Source organism: Crocodylus porosus, unplaced genomic scaffold (assembly GCF_001723895.1).
Source record: "Crocodylus porosus isolate Cpor-Errol unplaced genomic scaffold, CroPor_comp1, whole genome shotgun sequence".
NCBI lineage: Eukaryota > Metazoa > Chordata > Crocodylia > Crocodylidae > Crocodylus > Crocodylus porosus.
Genome location: NW_017728906.1, coordinates 156410578 through 156428344, shown reverse-complemented (window position 1 = coordinate 156428344; position 17767 = coordinate 156410578). Strand labels below are relative to the sequence as shown.

The following is a 17767-nucleotide window of genomic DNA, read 5'->3' as shown; positions in this document are numbered from 1 at the left end:
AAATTGATGACCCTTTTCAGATTCAAGTATGGTCTTCTCCTGACAAAAAATGGTAGTTCTAAACAATACTGAAATTTTCAATCATCAGAGAGTTTCCAAAATCTAACGGGCATTCATAAGTTTACAGTCAGAATCCTCAATTTGTCATAACACAAGTTTAAATAAAATGTAGTAAATTGATTTTAAGTAGCAAACCCCAGGATGTTTGAGTATGAGATCATAGCTTTACAGGTGTGAGCTGTACAATGCTGTATTCTTGCCAAACAGTTATGAGGGGAATATACTTGCTCATTGCATGTTTCAACTGCAGCCATTCAGCATGTCCCCCCAATTTTAGAATGATCTGATTTTGCCAAAAATTACTTCTTTCATTATAAGTCATTTTAATCCTCAAAATCTGCATAGCCCCTATCAGCATCTGCTTGATACCTGAGAAAAACATATTCAAACATAACAGTAATAATAATTGCTCCCTAAAGTCTATTCAGAAATCCCTATGGTTGTTGTAAATACATCTCTTGGAAGGTGACTAAGTAGATGGTGTTTTTATTTTATCTGCTGAAGTAACGCTGCATTTCTTTTTGTACTTCAACTTCAGCTACATACAAAACACCTGAGATCCAGGATGCAAAGTCAGAGGAACATTATACCTCTCTACATGGTGATGATAATACATTGGGTAGAATCCTACCATCAGAAGTTCTAAGGACACCTAAGGAACAGAACAACACATCAGTGCTGTAGGGCAGTCTACCATCTTCTCTTTGCTAAGGCAAAATGAAAGTTTAAGTCAGGCATGGTGAACAGGACCTAATAGTATGTGGCCTACACTGAAAAGCAGAGCCTACCTCATATTTGCAAAACATTATCAGCCCTTCTCACTTGCCATGGGGTTTCTTTTGAAACTTTACTTTCACTTACATCCTCATTAAGCCATGGAGACCATGGTCACATGCATCAAACTGCTGACAATCCCCACAAGAAGAAGATCCCTGTGCACTACTATTGACGTAACTTAGAGAGCCCAGCACTGGAAGGAGGCATGCTTTATCTTCCAAAGTGTTTCCATCTCTCCAGCACTGCCAGCTCCAAAAGTTTAAAAAAATATATATATAAATTTATATTCTGCCCTATCCAAAAGACTTGAAGCAGCTTACCATAAACAAATAACCCACAGATAAAATTCCCCAAACAACATCCCCAAATCCCAGAACTCCATCTCCCCTTCACTCCCAATCACTGCCTCTCTGCCCAGACCCACACACAAGCAAACCCTCCCATCAAACACCTCCCAACTCCCACTCACATCCAGGTGCAAGAAAACTCTTCCTATGCCCTCACCCCTACCCACCCACTTCTACTGCCCCACTTCATCCAGGGAAGATCCCCCCACACTCCCAATGCCCCCTCCAAACCCCAACCCCATCCCCATCCCCCACCACCCACAAAAAAACATGCCTAGCTTTTATCCCCACCTTGGTTACTGCAGAAGGGCAGCCTTAAACATTTTCCCAGAGGGGCACCTGGTCAGGGGCGCTGCTGGTTTTATAGGATCTTCAGCAGGAGTGGGCAAAATATGGCCCATGGGCTAGATCTGGTCCACCAGGTGATTTCATCCAGCCTATGCGCAGATGCCTACCAATTCATTGCATCTGCCCTTGTTGTGTTTACATAGGGCTGAGCCCTGCTCACTCCTGTGGGGGCAGCACATGCTGCACTCCCACCCTTGTCTGTGGAATGGCCCTGATCCTGGCCCCACAGCAAGGGAAGCAGCAGTGGCGGGTGAGGAAAGGGTGGCAGGAGGGGGAAGAGTGGTGGGCAGGAAGCAGCAACAGGTAGGCAAGCAGAGCTGGGGTCAGGTTCAGGGAAAGGGCAGTGGCAGGTGGAGGCAGGAGAAGGGCAGCGGTGCTGGTGGGTGAGTGGGCGGGCTGAGAGGGGCAGCAGAAGTGAGGGCAGCAAGTGGGAGTACAGGAACCATGCCAGTGGGGGCCCAAGGTGGCGTGGCACGAGTGTTGAGCCTGGGCCAGTGGGGGTGCAGGGCTCCCCGGGCTCACATGTAGTTCCTGGGTTCTCTGTCTGAGCCATATGCCTCTGGGTTGAGTCTCATACAATGGAGCCAGTAGCTGGGCCCCACTCACTGCCAGGTACAGACCATGGGAAGAGCAGGGAGCTCTATGCTATGGAGCTGGGCCAGCTCTACCCCTCTCCCTGCCCCCCCAGCCAAGCCCCATGACCTGCACCACCAGATTCATCATGCGGTGCTCCCCTGGCAGTGCAGGCCTTGGGCATGTGAGCCCTGAGTGATGGAGCTGGTGGTCTGGCCATGTGCAGTCCTGGGGCTTGCTGGCACCACACACTGCCAAGGAGCTCTGCCTGCTGCAGGCCCTAAGTGCCCCGAGGGCCTGCTGCCTGCTGCTGCCACTGGTGGGCAGGAGCCATGCACAATGTGGGAGTGTGTTTGTAGGGGGGTTCCACATGCACACCCCCCATACACATGCACCACATCCCCACAAACCCCTGCAGACACCCTCTCCCTCCACATACCCCACAATCGACAGCCCCCTCAAAGCCCCATACACACCCACACCCCCATACATCCATACACACACCCACATGCTCCCCCACCCCACATACCCATCCACCCTCACACACCCTCACCCTCCTCCCCACATACACCCATACCTCATATATACAAACACCCACATACACACATTCACAGCCCCCCACAAACCCTATACCCACCCACCTGTACCCCTCCATCCCCCACCCCCCACTATACAAGAGTAACACATTTTGAGCTATTATGCAATCACCTCTATGTACACAATGTAAATGCACACAAATCAGGACAAAAATATTTTTTGAAATAAAAGTAAAATACGTTATTGTAGATGTTTGAATTTTAGTATATAATTTGTTTTTTTTCTGGTTCCAAGATGACAAACGCCCTTGTCAAAAGGAGTACTTCCAGGAGTAAGGGGAGGGACTTCCAGTGCCAAAGATCAGGGGCAACACTTCAGGTCCCAAGATGGTGACCAGGGGGTGGGGGTGTCAAGGAGCAGGGCTATCCTTGCAGCCCTTAACAGCTCACTAAAACTCATTAAGTGGCCTTCCAGCCAAAATAATTGCTCACCCCCAATCTGCAAGCTGGCTAGGTCCTCCCTTCTTTTAGGTGGGCAAGACAGTGCCTGAACTGGCCCCCAGCTCCTCCCCTGCCCCGCCTCCCAGCCTCGCAGAAGCACATGTATACACACACACCCATTCCAAGTCTTGTTATCTCACTTTTAACTAGGAAAATGAACCGGGGGATATACATGCAACAGGTACCTTTGATTTCTCACTGCTGCAAACCTCTTTCCACCATATCCTCTCCTCTCCCCTGAGCTTATTGCTCTCACTTGCTATATGAAATCTTATTTAAATGGCAAGAACCCTGGGAAACAATTTCTTCATGTTCAGTTGTCAAGCACATATGTTATATATATAATTAGAATTCCAACTGGAAGTGTATAATTCATTTTTAATTGGACTCTGATAGTGTATCTCTATTTTTCAAAAAATGATCCAAACAAAACCAAAATTTTTAATAATAATTAGGATAACTTTTTTATGGTGCCTTCTTGCAGCAATTCCAGTGGCCTTTCTGAAGTGAATTAAAGTATGGGGTTTAGTCAATGTCAGTGCATACACAAAAAATCGCTGGATTTGTTCCTAAATTTCATATACAAATGAGAAAAGTTTTAAGAATTTGACTTTGTATATAATAGTTAAAGTAGCTTAAATGTTTAGACATAATTAAATATGACAATTTAGTGCTTATCTCATAGCAATAATTTGGAAAAGAATGAGAATTTTGTTAATAATTCTAAAATATGTTTAAATTAGATAATTTAGTGCTTTCCAGATATTTATCTGTGGTTCTTTCATAGCTGATATCCTTATAATCTGTCAGGTTCATATACAACATGCTATTTTGCCGCCTTTGTTTAACTGAGTTGAATTGAAAAAATAAACTTTCCTTGTCAGCTGACCACAAAAACCTACAGTGGCCCAAAATGCACAATTAACTTAATTTCTTTCCCATATTTTAGCCTTAACCCTGCTACTATCCACACAAAATAAACTCAACCTGATTTTGCAATTGCTTTAAATTCAGGCCAGCTTACCTCAGCTAAATAACTTCAATACTCATAGGTTGCCTATACATGAGCATTGGAGAAGATTCAATTAATTGAGTCTGCTGGAGCATGGTAATTACCGCACTCCAGCAGCCTCTCATGTCTCATGTATTAGCGTACCTGCACTTCAAAATGGCAGCGGGGGTGCTTGAAGTATAGCTCAACAAATGAGTTTTAATTCAAGTACCCCCGCCACCATTTTGAAGTGTGGTGACGCTGATAGATGAGACACTGTGACACTTTAATTGAAGCACTGCCCCTCCACCCCCAGAGCATGTAAAGTGCCCTTAGTTTTCTACTGCCTGCCCACCATTTCCACAGAACAGAGATGAGCTCTCAGGAGTGAGACCAACTGATATAATAACTTTGGCCCCAAAACTCATCATTTTAAGATTACACTGCAAGTTTCAAACTCTCCTTCCTCATCTCCATTAAGATGACAGTAAATGTTGCCTATTCTTTGATATTTACTGAAAAAAGTGATTTTGGTCCCAATATCCGGTTTCATCTCATCTGCCCACCTCCTGACTAGCAATTCATTCCATCCCACACTCCCAATCTTCAGATCAGTTTTTCAGTCTGGTCTCTAAATCCATTCTGCCCAGCCCCTGATCCCATGTCAGTTCTGCATCCTACGTGCAGTCTTGTCAACATCACTTGCAGCTTCCAGGCTCTTCTGCAACTTCCCAAGCTTAGTCTTGTTGGAAGAGGATGGTGGAAGAGCAGTGGAAATGGCCACAAGCTGCAGGGATCCTTCTGCCCTTTTTCCTTATGGCAGAGTGGTTCCTGAGAGAAGAAATCTGTCTTGGCTGCCTGTCCCACTAGCTTGTCTCCTTGGGAAAAACAGTCAGTGGAAGGGGTGGGGGCGGGGGAGGGACAGTCTGCCAATGGAGGAGGGAAGGAAATCTATAGGCAGGGTAGAAATTTGCAAGAAATACTTACATCATAATCACAAGACATGGGCAGACCTGTGCTACTTGTGGAAAAGAAATGATTCCCTGTGATCCACTCTAACTCCCCTGTCAACCTGATGCAACCAATTTCTATTCAGTAGATCTCATCTAAGAGTAAATGTCTGTTGGAGTATACGCAGATAAACACTACAAACCACATTTGTGGGGCACAGCCTAATTCTCTTAGCCAAGTAACATGAGAGAAAGCTGACTATTCCTGTGGTTATCAGCAGCCCAAATGGGGGCAAAGAAAATTGCACTGCAGAAATGTGTCATTTGTATGGCCTACTTTTAAAGCATTACTTTAACTCTTCATTTCCTAATTTTCATATCAAATTCAACTATATTTGGATGTTTCAGAATAGTATATGACAGTGGTTCTCAAACTTTTTTTTCCCAGCAGACTACTTGAAAATTACTGAGGCTTTCAGCAGACCACTTAATAAACTTTTTTTTTGTTCTACAAATCAAAGCACACAACTCATTTTAATATCAGCAGTCTTACAAGTACAGACAGTCTTGATTGTTCTGCAGCCTTTCTGCAGACCACCTGAATGGAGCTCGTGGACCAGTGGTGGTCCGTTGACCACAGTTTGAGAACCTCTGGTATATGGTATCACCAGGTCAGGTATAAGTCCTTTCCTAGTATGCATCAGGCCGCGTATAAGATCTCGGGTGAACTGTGTGGGGAACAGTCCTTTTCCTGGCTTTCTGAAAGTACAGGTCAAGAAGCCATCAAAAAGAACCATGGGCAAACCATCCTCTTCAGGAGAGAAGTAGGAAGGAAGACCATGGAAGTTTGTATTGGTCTGGACTGTAGACTGCAGATTTTTACCTTCAGGAAAAAGCTAAATTTAAACAAACCTCGTCTCTTTCTTTAATATTAAAAAAGCATTTGAGAAACAGCCAGTGCCAAGCTCTGGACAGGGTATATACCCACACAGCACCTGCCAGCCTAAAATGAACTGTAGACCCAATTTGAGAGGAAGTAGGTGTTCACTGATCCGCACTGGCTTAAGCTGGAGTTGCAAGGGCTCCGTACCGCCAGGGGATTTCGATCAGGACATTCCATACCCAAGACTGAAAAAATTCCAGGGCCTTTCTTTGATAGTTTTGATAGTTTAAGACACCGCAGAGCTATGAGCTTTCCCAAATTGCCATGCGGTAATCCGGGCTCAGTTCAAGATCCTGAAGCCAAATTAGTATGGGCGCACCAATAAAGATTTTTGGAGGCCCATACTGATAGGCAATTTTTAAAAAGACCTATCAGCCAACACCGATCCAATTTCTGATACAGCTGCATGCAGCTGGTAAGTCTGTTGTGATGGGAGGAGGGGTCTGGGGGGCAGGTAGATCAATGCTCTCTGTGGTGAGGGAGAGAGCGGGGCAAAGGCTGGGGCAGATGCTGCCCAGCTGGGTGGAGCAGGGCAGGGCATGGGAGCCACAGCATGTCTGTGGGGTGGGGGGACAGTTCCCACTGCATGGAGGGGGGCATGTGTTCCCTGGCAGGGTGGAGCAGGCTGCAGCTGAAGCCAAGACTGTGCCAGGCTCTTCTTGGTGGGGGCTGGGCTCGGGGCAGGTGGTAGCAGCACTGGTAGGGGCTATGGGGGAGGAGCTGCAGCCACCCCAAATTTCACTGTAGGTTTCCCATAACCCTCCCTACCAGTGCCATTGCTGCCCGCCTAGCACAGCCCTGGCTGCTCCCAGTAAATGGGTGGAGGTGGGGCTTGAGCTACGGCTGTGCTGGGCGGGCAGCAGTAGTGCTGGGAGGGGGCTATGGTGAAATTTGGGGTGGCTGCAGCTCTCCAAGCTGCCAGGCTGTGCTCCTCACTGCCTGCATGCTGCACTGCAGCTGCATGCACAGGCATTTATCAGCCTCATCATACCAATTTCCATTACAGCCAATTTTCTTTACATTGGTCTGATATCAGATCAGTACTGATAGATCAGTGGCCAAAAACTTATTATTTTATTCTAGGCAGGTCTCTAGCTCTAGAGTGAATGCTTATTTTTTCTGCTGAGGGAAACACTATATTCTTCTTCCCTCTGTCCCCACATTGATACAAACAACATGCAACAAAGGGAAGTGAATGAAACTTTTCTTACCTACAATTTTCATGAGCGTTGGTAGTGACTTGGCCCACAGGATTTACAATAGGGTCTTTATTTGCTAATATAAAATAGTGGCTTCAAATACAGCACCACTAAGCTTCTCAAACAACACATGTATGAAACCCTTTTTCTGCAGTGTCAGAAAGATTTGCATGTCCTGGGAAGCTTATTTCAAGAACATCCATGATAAAACAGGTTTTACTTTTATTGCTCTTGCCACATTACACAGATTAAAAAGTGTTATTTGGTAAGTAATATCAGATATATTGCATTTAAATATTGGTCTGATTCAGACAAATTTAGGTTTCATATAGACATTCTGGGCCCCGCAGTTTCGGAGGGATGTGGCCAGTATCAAGAGGGTCTAGAGGAGGGCCACTTCCATGATCCAGGGACAGGATTCGGGGAATGGGAGAGACCCTGTTCCCCCGAGCACCTCCCAGAGTAACAAGGAATAACGGCCATAAGTTGTTTGAGAGTAGGTTCAGGCTGGACATTAGAAGGCACTACTTCACAGTCAGGGCGGCTAGGATCTGGAACCAACTTCCAAGGGAAGTGGTGCTGGCTCCTACCTTGGGGGTCCTTAAGAGGAGGCCCGATAATTACCTAGCTGGGGTCACATGAACCCAGTATTCTCTCCTTCCCAGGGCAGGGGGTCGGACTTGAAGATCTACTCAGGTCCCTTCCGACCCATCTATGAATCTAAAAAATTCAGTTTCTTCCTGGGAGGGTTGTTGCTTTTCTCCCAGTAGATGTTCAGGCTTTTTCTCCCAGAGTACAAACTGCTACTCCAGGAGAAAAAAAATAATGTGGGAACCACCAAGATTAAAATTACTTCCAGGAGACTTGCTGCTGGGAAAGCAAATGTCTGTACATGCTGACACCACAGACTGACCGTGGGTAGCCTGGGTTAGCAAATCTGGTGTTCTCAATGCACTGCTGTCATCTGTTGCCAGGCAGACTAAAGAAGCCTGCAGAGCATACTGAGGTGTGTGCACACAGAGTGTGTTCCACCCCTCTCTCTGCAGCTGCACAATGCAAGCTCTCCACTCTTCAGGGCCTCAGCATTCAGGTGTCTGTACATGTGGCTATGGGTAGTTTTTCAATCACAACAACTGTGAGAGAATTCTCATTCTCAGATTATCTGAATGTGTACATTCAGCCTTAGTAAAATATTTTTTCCAATCACACTTTTACATAGGTAGTTGTGTTATGCATACCATCAAAATTCCATGTCATAAAAGTGTCATGGTGAAATAAAACCAGCCTATAATAGTTCAGCAAACCTCTTTGTTTACTGGCCCTATTAGTTTACGTACCGCACATATAGTCAGCAGAGCCTTGTGCCATGACTGTAAACTTTTTATTTTAAAAAACTGTGTTAAAAACCAATACAGGAATTTCCATTTACGTTTTAAAAAAGTTTGTTCACATGTTGAAGGAAAATATGTTAGCAACATCTTCCAGCAGAATCCATCTTTAAAAAAGTAAAACTCTAGGTACAGAGCTGTCCTACAGTACATCCTCTACAGTTTAATTTAATCACATAATCAGATATCAGAGTCCTCTCTATCATCTTCTATAACTGGAACAAGGGTTTCTCTTAAATAGATGATATTCAGTTGGGTTACACATTGCCACAGATACTAAAATCATGAAGAGAGTGCACACTGCATTTCACCAACAAAGCAAGACTGTTCTATATACCATCATACCTTCTCTAGCTTATAGAGTTCATTCAGTTATTTGCCTTTAAAATCATTTAAGTTTTCCAAGGAAAAAATACTAAAAATCCAAGGGCTAAGTTCTGTGTCCACTTATATTCATGGGGTAGCTTGACTGTCAAAGCTGGTTACACAAAAAGCCTGGATATATTTATTGGGGTTAAAGGAGTACAAGTGAGAGCAGAATTTGACCCATGACTGTAAACATTCACAGAAGTTATGTAGTACAGCAAATCAGGAGATGTAACCTGCTCAGGGTATGATTATTATAATTCATGTAGGGGCAATGCTCAAAAGTATACCCTGGAGAAATATTTAAAAGAATATTTGCAGATCTGTAAGTGTTCCTGCCTAGCTAAAAACACACTCAATTAAAAAGCAATTCATTTCTATCTGAATACAGTACAACATTATTTCTAACTTTTCTTCTGGTCTGACTCGGATTAGAATTCAATTCAGCAGCAGGCCCATGACAACATTTCATGTACCATTTTAAAAAAAACCAAGTCCAGTCTCCCCATGGCATCCTACTGATGCTATACGAATTATTCATGCATATAAAGGAGAGAATAGATTCTAAGAGCCATATAAGGACTTTGTTCTGTGCACACAACTCCCACTGACATTAACAAGAGTTATGCATCTAGGCAAAGGAACATCTACAGCCTTAAGTGTCTAATTTCAATCTAGGTGTTCTTTCTACATTAACCACACTTTACCATACAAAATGTAAGACTGAGGGGCAAAAAAAGATAGAGTAGGTATACTGTCATCCCCATACAATTTAGCTGCCAATTGTTTTATTTACAAAAATCAGCGTTTAAAGTCCCTGATCCTGTGAGGCACCAAACATTCAACTCATTAGGACTACTGACAGTCAAGGATGCCCAGTTTTTACCAGACCAGACCCTGTTCTCTTTGTTAAGCAAAAGTATTTGTGAATTGGTTTGCAATCAAACATAGGATCAGTTTCCCGGAATCACTTTACCCTCTTCATGTCTTCCCTCTCCTTCCCCAACTCTAAATCAGGTCATGCTCTCACTGAAGTCAGTGAACATTATGCAACTGAGCTCAATGGGGACAGGGCCAGTCTGTGTCAAGCAACTACTGTAGTCTTCAAAAAAATGCCTCTCTTGTCAGAAAGAAGATAGCATTTATTGCCATCCACTCTGCGGTAGACTTGTCTGCAGTGAAAATGGTGCTCCTGGTGCAGAGGGATAGCTGGCAAAACCATCAGTTTGAGCAGGATAGCTCTCCAGACCTGAAGCTGGATGTGCCTTCAAGAAAGAAAAACAAATAGGTAAGAAAGTCCCTGCTTTTTAAAAACACAAAAAACAAAACAAGGTATGCATAAAATTATTCTTTAGCACAAATAAGAACATTTAATTAAAGCAATATTAGAGGAATATCCGACAGTCTACAGACAAGGGAAGCTGAACAAAGTTCCAACAGAAGAATTATTCCCCTGAAATGCTAGGAAGCGAAAAAAATTTCTGATTCACAGGGAGAGTAAACAGAAGGAAGATGAAATGTTTTCATTTTCTAGAGGGGTGGCCTCTCAGAAGGCTTCAAGCAGGACAAGGTTTGAGAAGTGTTTCACTATTTTGTAGACCATGTATCTTCTTTCCTAACTTTATTTTAGCTCTAAACTGAGGGTCCAAAGTGAACAACTTGTAATAAGCCCCTGCCTCCTTTAACTTGCAACACATTAGCTGCTCTTTAGTAGCAGCTTGTGTGTTTTGCAGTTGCCCCACCTTAAGCAGAGTGGCAATATATTAAGTGGTCTGCTTAAGATCACAAAAGGAACAGTGGTACTTAATATGCTGCCCAGAGAGATTCACTTTTGGTCCACACTGGCTCCATGCTCATATTGCTGGCTTTTATTAAACATCCATCACTGTTAGGGCTGCAGCACCATCTGAAGTATAAACAATAAGAACCAACTTCAGCTGTCTTGATTCCTTAGCTGCTAAGGAATTTTGTCACTATTCTGAAAAGGTTGGTCTTCAAGGCTGTTCAGGAGAGATCAAAGCAAGAGCCCAAGTTCTTTCCCAGGAAGATCCTAGGAATGGATAAAAGGTGTATGCAACAGTGGATACATCCACAAGTGCAATTAATGAGACTGAATATACTCCAGCTCAATATGAGCCAGAACAAGTTAATCCCAATGTCATTGTCAACATATGCGTTTTGTGCTGCCAGATACCACTTGCATTTGACAGGACTATCCAGCAGTGACGTAAATTACTCTACTACGCCCTAATTGCCATGCACATGTAGATGGCAATGCTTTACTATGCAGTAAATTAGTCTGCTGTGCAGTAAAACCATCTTGTGTAAATACACCCACTGAGCCTAAGAAGAACTTCCACTTATCCAGCACTTCTTCAGAAGCTTGATTCCCTGTTAAGGGGGACATTCTCTTCCAGAAGAAGAAATCAATCACAATCACAAAGCTAAGAAAAAGGCAAAAAAAGCACTGTAAAAGCAGCACTCCGAGCAGCATTTTATCTGGCAAACATGGCAGCTAGGACCATGGCTATGGTCATGACAATAAAGGGGCTATCCTACGTCCAAATGTCTGGGGTCCCCTCTGAATCTATATGGACAGACATTCAAGAAGGAATTACTCTTGATCAGGAACAGAACCCAGGGTCTTCCAGTCACATGGTCCAACAACTAGATCAAGAAAGTTACCAGTAGGTCTTCTTAAATTTGTTCATTCTCCTCATTTCAGAAAGGCTTTGACACATCCAGAGCTGACAGAAGAAACCAGATGTGCAGTGCATGCTGTGCATTATTTCTTGGAGAAATAAGACTGATCTTCAGACCGAGTTGAGCAACCTCATGGCTAACTCCTTATAAGAAGCCATGCTTTAAAATCAGTTCAATATTGAAGAGTTAACAACTGAGCACCTTCTCAAGTGCAGCCTAGCACCACAAAATGGACCTTACCTGTAGTAGTGCTGACTGTGCTGCCGCACTGTGCTGCAGTTCCTGCAAGGAAGATTGTGCGGCACTTTGAGGAAATCCAGGGATGCCAGGAAGAGACAAAAGACCAGGGAAAACTGTATTTCCTGGGGTCTGAAGCCCCGAAGTCAAGCTGAAATAATCAATTAAAATACAGCAGTTATTATTACACACCCACGTTCTCAACTTAGTCTATTCTAAATTTCTGACTTCATAATATATATGCTAACAGCACCTCATTTTCTAAACATCAGGGTGCCAAATTTTCCCAACAGAAACCCAGCCTTCACCTACAGCATATGTACATGCACTAGGCAGGACATTCGTATACAAATGCGCTTCAGCATGGGAGCCAGTACCCCGTCTGCACATGAAGGTATTTGTAGGTGAAAGTTAGGCATCACTGTTTGAAAAAAAAATAGCACTGGATGCTTTACTTAATGCAGAGAAATCTAGGACATTACCTCCTATTTATACCCATGTATGTCCACTGGTACTTCTTTTGGGCCCATTCATGCAAAATCCTAGCATGGCCTAAGAGGTGCCCAGTACCCTCAACTGGTAGCTAAGGACACTCAGCACCTTACAGGATAGGTTACGGAAACTGGGATGTTACAGACTACTTACTAAATATAGACTGGCCTCCTCATCTAACTGCTAGAGACAGATAGAAATAGCCTGCTGCCGTAAGGAACTCTTTTCTTTTAATATTAAAAAGTACTTCATTTTTATAACTGAAAATACCATCTAGGTCTAAAAACAAACACACTTTTCCGGAGAAAAAGGAATGGTTTTGACCTCTTTCTGAAACAGAAACATACCCAGCCTGTGCAACAAGTGCAGAGTTGAAGTTTGAGCTAAAGGCCGAGGCAAACCCTGGCAGGACCGGAGCCGGAGATGGAGCTGTGGCAGCTGCCGGCAACGGTGCAACTGCTGCTACTGTGGAAGATGCCTGGAGGCCAGGGAAAGAAGGGAGAGCAGGAGTGACAGTGGGTGTGTTAGAGACAGGAAAACCAGGGAAGGATGGATTTGATGATCCCAGAGGCCCCTGGGTGACAGAAAATAGGGAGGGAACAGCACTAGACAAATTAAGCGAAAAGGGTGGAGCAGAGACTGTTGCTGAAGCAGCAAGTCCCGAGAGAACGACTGCTGTGGTATTCACGTGAGCAGCAGATACAGCTGAAGCAGTAGTAGACGGAGCAGCTAACAAAGACCCTGGCAGAGTGACCGGGGGTGTAAGTGCTGGGTTACCAGTAAAAGCAAAGTTACTGGTCAGGGATGTGAAAGGAGGAAGTCCATTAAATACAGGGGCAATCGGAGCTGAGGAACCATGAGTGGCCAAGGAAATTGAGGCAAGAGAAGTGGAGCTGTTTAAAGGAGCACTCAAAGAGGAGAGACCAGATAATGCTGGATTAAGGGAACTGGGTAAACTGACTGGTACAGAAGTAGCTGAGGTATAGGCACGCCCAAGTGCTGACAATCCTAAAGTGCCATGAGAAGGGCCAGCTGAGTGAGAAGGGCCTTTGAAGGCTGAGAGAGTAGGGCTCATGCGTTCCGTTTTCACCAGAACTGGGATACTTGTGGGCACTGGGGCTGATGAAATTTGCTGCTCAGTATTAGTGGGGCTGGTGCCATGCAAGAGGGAGGATGAGGAGCCACAGCTGACTGGTATAATAGAGGGTGAAGTAGTTAAAGGTGATTGTGCAGGCAATGTTGGGGGAGTGGAACTGGGATTGGCCACGGAGGGAGAAGGAAGACCTTGGAAAATGGCAAGCCCTGGAGTGGAAGAGCGTTGTGGGGTAGGTGTGGCAGATGGAGTATAACATTTGTTTACAGAGGAAGCAGGAGGGTCAGTGCTTTGATTAGTAAGAGCAGACAAGGAAGCAAGCTCACTTGTCACAACGGAAGTTAAAGCAGATGAATTGATTAACGAGGTATCGTTCGATGGCAGGAGTCCTTTCAACACAGACAAAATTGGGTTAGGCAGGTTTAGCGAACCAGAGATGGTAGTGGCAGGAGAGCTAGCAATCGCAGAGGGAACAGGACTAGAAATGCCTTGAGGAGTGGGGGGCAAAGACAAGGGGAGGCCAGCAAAAACTGATGACAATGGAGCAGAATTATTAGCTGAAGCAATTGAGGTGGTTGCAGGAAAAGGCAGGCCAGCAAATGGTGCGGCAGCAGATGCAAAAGCCTCATTAGGTGCAGGCGTAGCACACGGTGTGGAAGAACTGTGCGGAGCTGGTGCAGCAGCTGGTACAGAAGCCAGGCCAGAGAAAACTGCAGGAATGGGGGTAGAGGTTGCACTATGAACAGACGTGACAGGAACACCAGGCAATGAAAGGGATTTAATGACAGTAGGGGTTGGGGTAGATGGCTGAGATGTATGAATGGAAGAGGACACCTGTCCTGGGAAAACAGGAAGAACCGGGGTAGACATGCTCATCCCAGGGATGAGTGGAGTTGCAGGTGCTAATGGATGGCTTATTGCCTTGACAGGTGATGGGGTAGGGATGGGAGTAGCAGCAGATGTTGAAGGATTAGAACCATGAGGAGTAAAGAGCTGATTCACTTGTGCAGAAAAAGCTGCAAAGAAATAAAACTGGTAAGAATACTTGAAACCGACAGAAATGTTTGTGTTCAATACAAATGCGTCTTATACAATTATATTTTCAAGTATGATACACAGTAGCTAACATACAAAATTTACATATGCACACAATCTACGTGGAAAGCCATAAAGTCAAAACACATGTATATATGTTTAAGTCACACTACCCATATTGTACACAGTATATGCACTATTTTTCCAAACCATTCCATAGCATTTACTATCACTTTGAACTAGCAGAAGAGTGTGCATCTTCAAACATGCTCCTGAAGATCAAGACAAGTAAGTGGCTAATAGTCTACAGTCTAGGACCAACACTGCTACCCCTCCTCATTAGCTCCATTTGAGGGTTAAAAATTACTCCTGAACAGATAAAGTATGTGCACCAGGATTTTAAAGAGGGGTGGATTAACAATTCAATCAACAACTACAGAACTGTTAATTACACTTGCACTTAATACGTGATTAACCAGTTAATCACAGTTCGAGTTGAGACCTGGCCACACATTCAATCAATGGCATGATAAAAACATATGTAACAACTTTGTGGCTGTTTTGTATCATGCCATTAATTGAACATGTGGCTAGATTTGGGGTGGGGGGGGGCTTGCAGGTCTTGACAGCTCACCAAAACTCATTAAGCAGGACAAGGGGGGCAAAATACAGCCTGCGGGTCAGATCTGGCCCACAGCAGGTCCCTGGGTCCCACCTGGCCCAGGTGCTACCCAGCCGTGGCATGTCCTGCTGCCCCCTGAGCATGCAGATGGGCTGGGGCGGTTCTGTAGCTGGACTGCCCTTCTAGCTGGACTCTTACCAGCTGCCGCCAGCACCACAGTACTGGTAGGGACCCATGTGCATAGCCTTGACTCGGCACAGCCCCAACTCACCCATCCAGGCTCAGCAGCAGTAGTACACAGTAGGTGTGGGACCAGGGCAGTTCAAAGTGGGCTGGGGTTGCATGCGGTTTACAGTGGCAGGGAAGTGCCACAGGGTATGTGGGCTCTGGGCTGTTGCAGGGTGGAGGCAGCTGCTGAGAGGCTCAGGGAGGGCACATGTGGGGGCTTCCCATGTACACTACACCATGCCCTCAAACCCTCCCACACAAACCCCACAACCACAAACATTGCACAAGCCTCTGGGGAGCAGCCCCACTCACTGCCACACCCCACCCCCTCCCAAAGTACCCCCCCCTCCACACACCCCCAAACCCTATACCCAACTTATCCCCACAAACCCACCTATACCCACACACCTACATCCACAAATTCCTCATACCCTCTCCCTACATCCCTCGTACACACTCCCACCCCCTCTGCAATATACAAGAGTAAGACTTCATGTTTAGCTATTATGCATCACCTCTATATACACGATGCAAATGCACACAAATAAGGACACAAATATTTTTTTAAAAATAAAGTTAAAATGTTATTGTGGATGTTTGATTTTTAGTATATAATTTTTCCCCCACTATTTCCAAGATGGCAAGCCCCCTCCCCAAAAGGAGTACTTCCAGCGGCAAGGGGAGGGACTTTTGGTGGCAAAAAGTCAGGGGTTAGAGGGCAGGACTTGCAGCCCCAAGATGGCAAACAGGGGGCAGGGCGCTTCTTAAGGGGCAAGGCCACCCTTGCAGGCCTTGACAGCTCACCAAAACTTATTAAGCAGCTCTCCAGCTGAAATAGTTGCCCACCCCTGAGCTAGATGCACCCTTGTGGCTGGGAGTCCTGACACCCGATAGGGTTCCCGGCTGGGAGAGTGGGGGAACACAGAAACACCATGTGGTCCCAGATCCATGGGGCTCCTAGCTGTAGGAGTTTGCTATTTTCCAGTGCAGAGAGAGCTCGGGATCATGATCCCAGGCTCCCCACTGCATCAATAAGGCATGATGGGATCTGATGTGTGATCCCACAAATGTGTGGCATGACAGGAAGCACTAAAACTGGACTGTGCATTAAATCCCATTTTGTCTTACCTGCATGTCTAGTACAGGCCTTAAGAGATTTTACTTTTAATCTTTACTGGTATGTAGATTGAAATCTTTCATTATTTGATTCTGAAACACTGTGTCATAGATCATGACTGAAATTTATTAAGCTCAAAATAAAACTTGTTTCTGGAGACTTGCTTTTATGGGCAGTTCGTTCCCAATGAGCATCAAGCCTCCCATTTCTCAGCACAAATGGGTTACATTAACACCGTGAAGTTCTGCTTATATGAACCCTACACCACAGTAAAATAAAGAGACGTCAGCAGTGCTCACTGGAGGAAAGCAGGATGGTGCAATAGCAGATTAGCGGGCATACAAGCACTAAGTCTGAATCCAGGCATATCAGGGTTTAGTTTTCATCTAATTTAACATGTTCCCTTGTGGGGGGGAAAAAAGTGAGGCAGGTAGTACTCACTAGCAACTGACCCTTATGTTTTAAATAACAAATGTTATCTCCTAAATAACCTTTTGTTGAACACTGATCCAGAAGGCCAAATTCACTGCTGGTGTAACTGTCGCACAGAAAGTTTCTTTCTTTTATGCCTAATCCAGGGGTGAGCAATTATTTGGGATGGAAGGCCACTTAACAAGTTTTGGCAAGCTGTTAAGGGCTGCACATACACACTCCTTAGCCCCAGCCCACCCTCAAGCCCCACACCCCGCCTGGAGCAGGAACCTGCCAGCCGTGTCTGCATTGGGGGAGCGGCATGGGATGTAACCTGGCTGTGTACATCCATGCTATCCTGCCCTGCCATCAAGCCTCCTGATGCACATTTCCTTTTCTCCTCCTATCCCACCCTCCACAGCTTCCAGGAGCCTGATGGCAGGGTGGGACAGGACAGCGTGGAGGCGCACAGCCAGGCTCCATCCCCTGGAGGCAGGGGCTGAATGAACCCCACTCAAACTGTGGTGGCTGCTGGGCAAAAGCAGTCCTACCCACCCACCTGGCACCACCAAGCACCTGGAGCTGCCAGGGTATTAGCATGGCTTGCCCAGAGCCTGCAGCATGGTGCTAGGAGGGCAGGTCTGCTTCCATACAACACTCCCCAAGGCACCTGGGAAATGCACTGGCCCCACAGGCCTGGGTGATGCCTGCCAGCAGAGACCGGGGTCTGAATGTGGCTCAGTGAGGGCCTGCAGGGCCAGAATGCATCTCCAAGGTTCCACGGGGGATGCTGCGCAAAAGCAGCCTTGTCCTCCCAGCAGGTCCTGGGCAAGCTGCCCTCAGGTCCTTG

The 17767-nt window shown here is 45.5% G+C and overlaps 1 protein-coding gene across 1 annotated transcript in view; it reads right to left on the bottom strand.

The window, feature by feature from the left end:
• Window positions 1-8587: 8587 nt before the first annotated feature.
• The window catches only part of PROSER1 (proline and serine rich 1), a 27722-nt gene continuing 18542 nt past the window's right edge, over window positions 8588-17767 (bottom strand). The window contains exons 10-12 of the mRNA XM_019528516.1: window positions 12759-14520; window positions 11923-12070; window positions 8588-10244 (exon numbers count right to left, since the gene is read on the bottom strand). Coding sequence (XP_019384061.1) covers window positions 10122-10244; window positions 11923-12070; window positions 12759-14520 — 2033 coding nt within the window. The 3' untranslated portion in view covers window positions 8588-10121. The remainder of the gene's footprint in view (window positions 10245-11922; window positions 12071-12758; window positions 14521-17767) is intronic.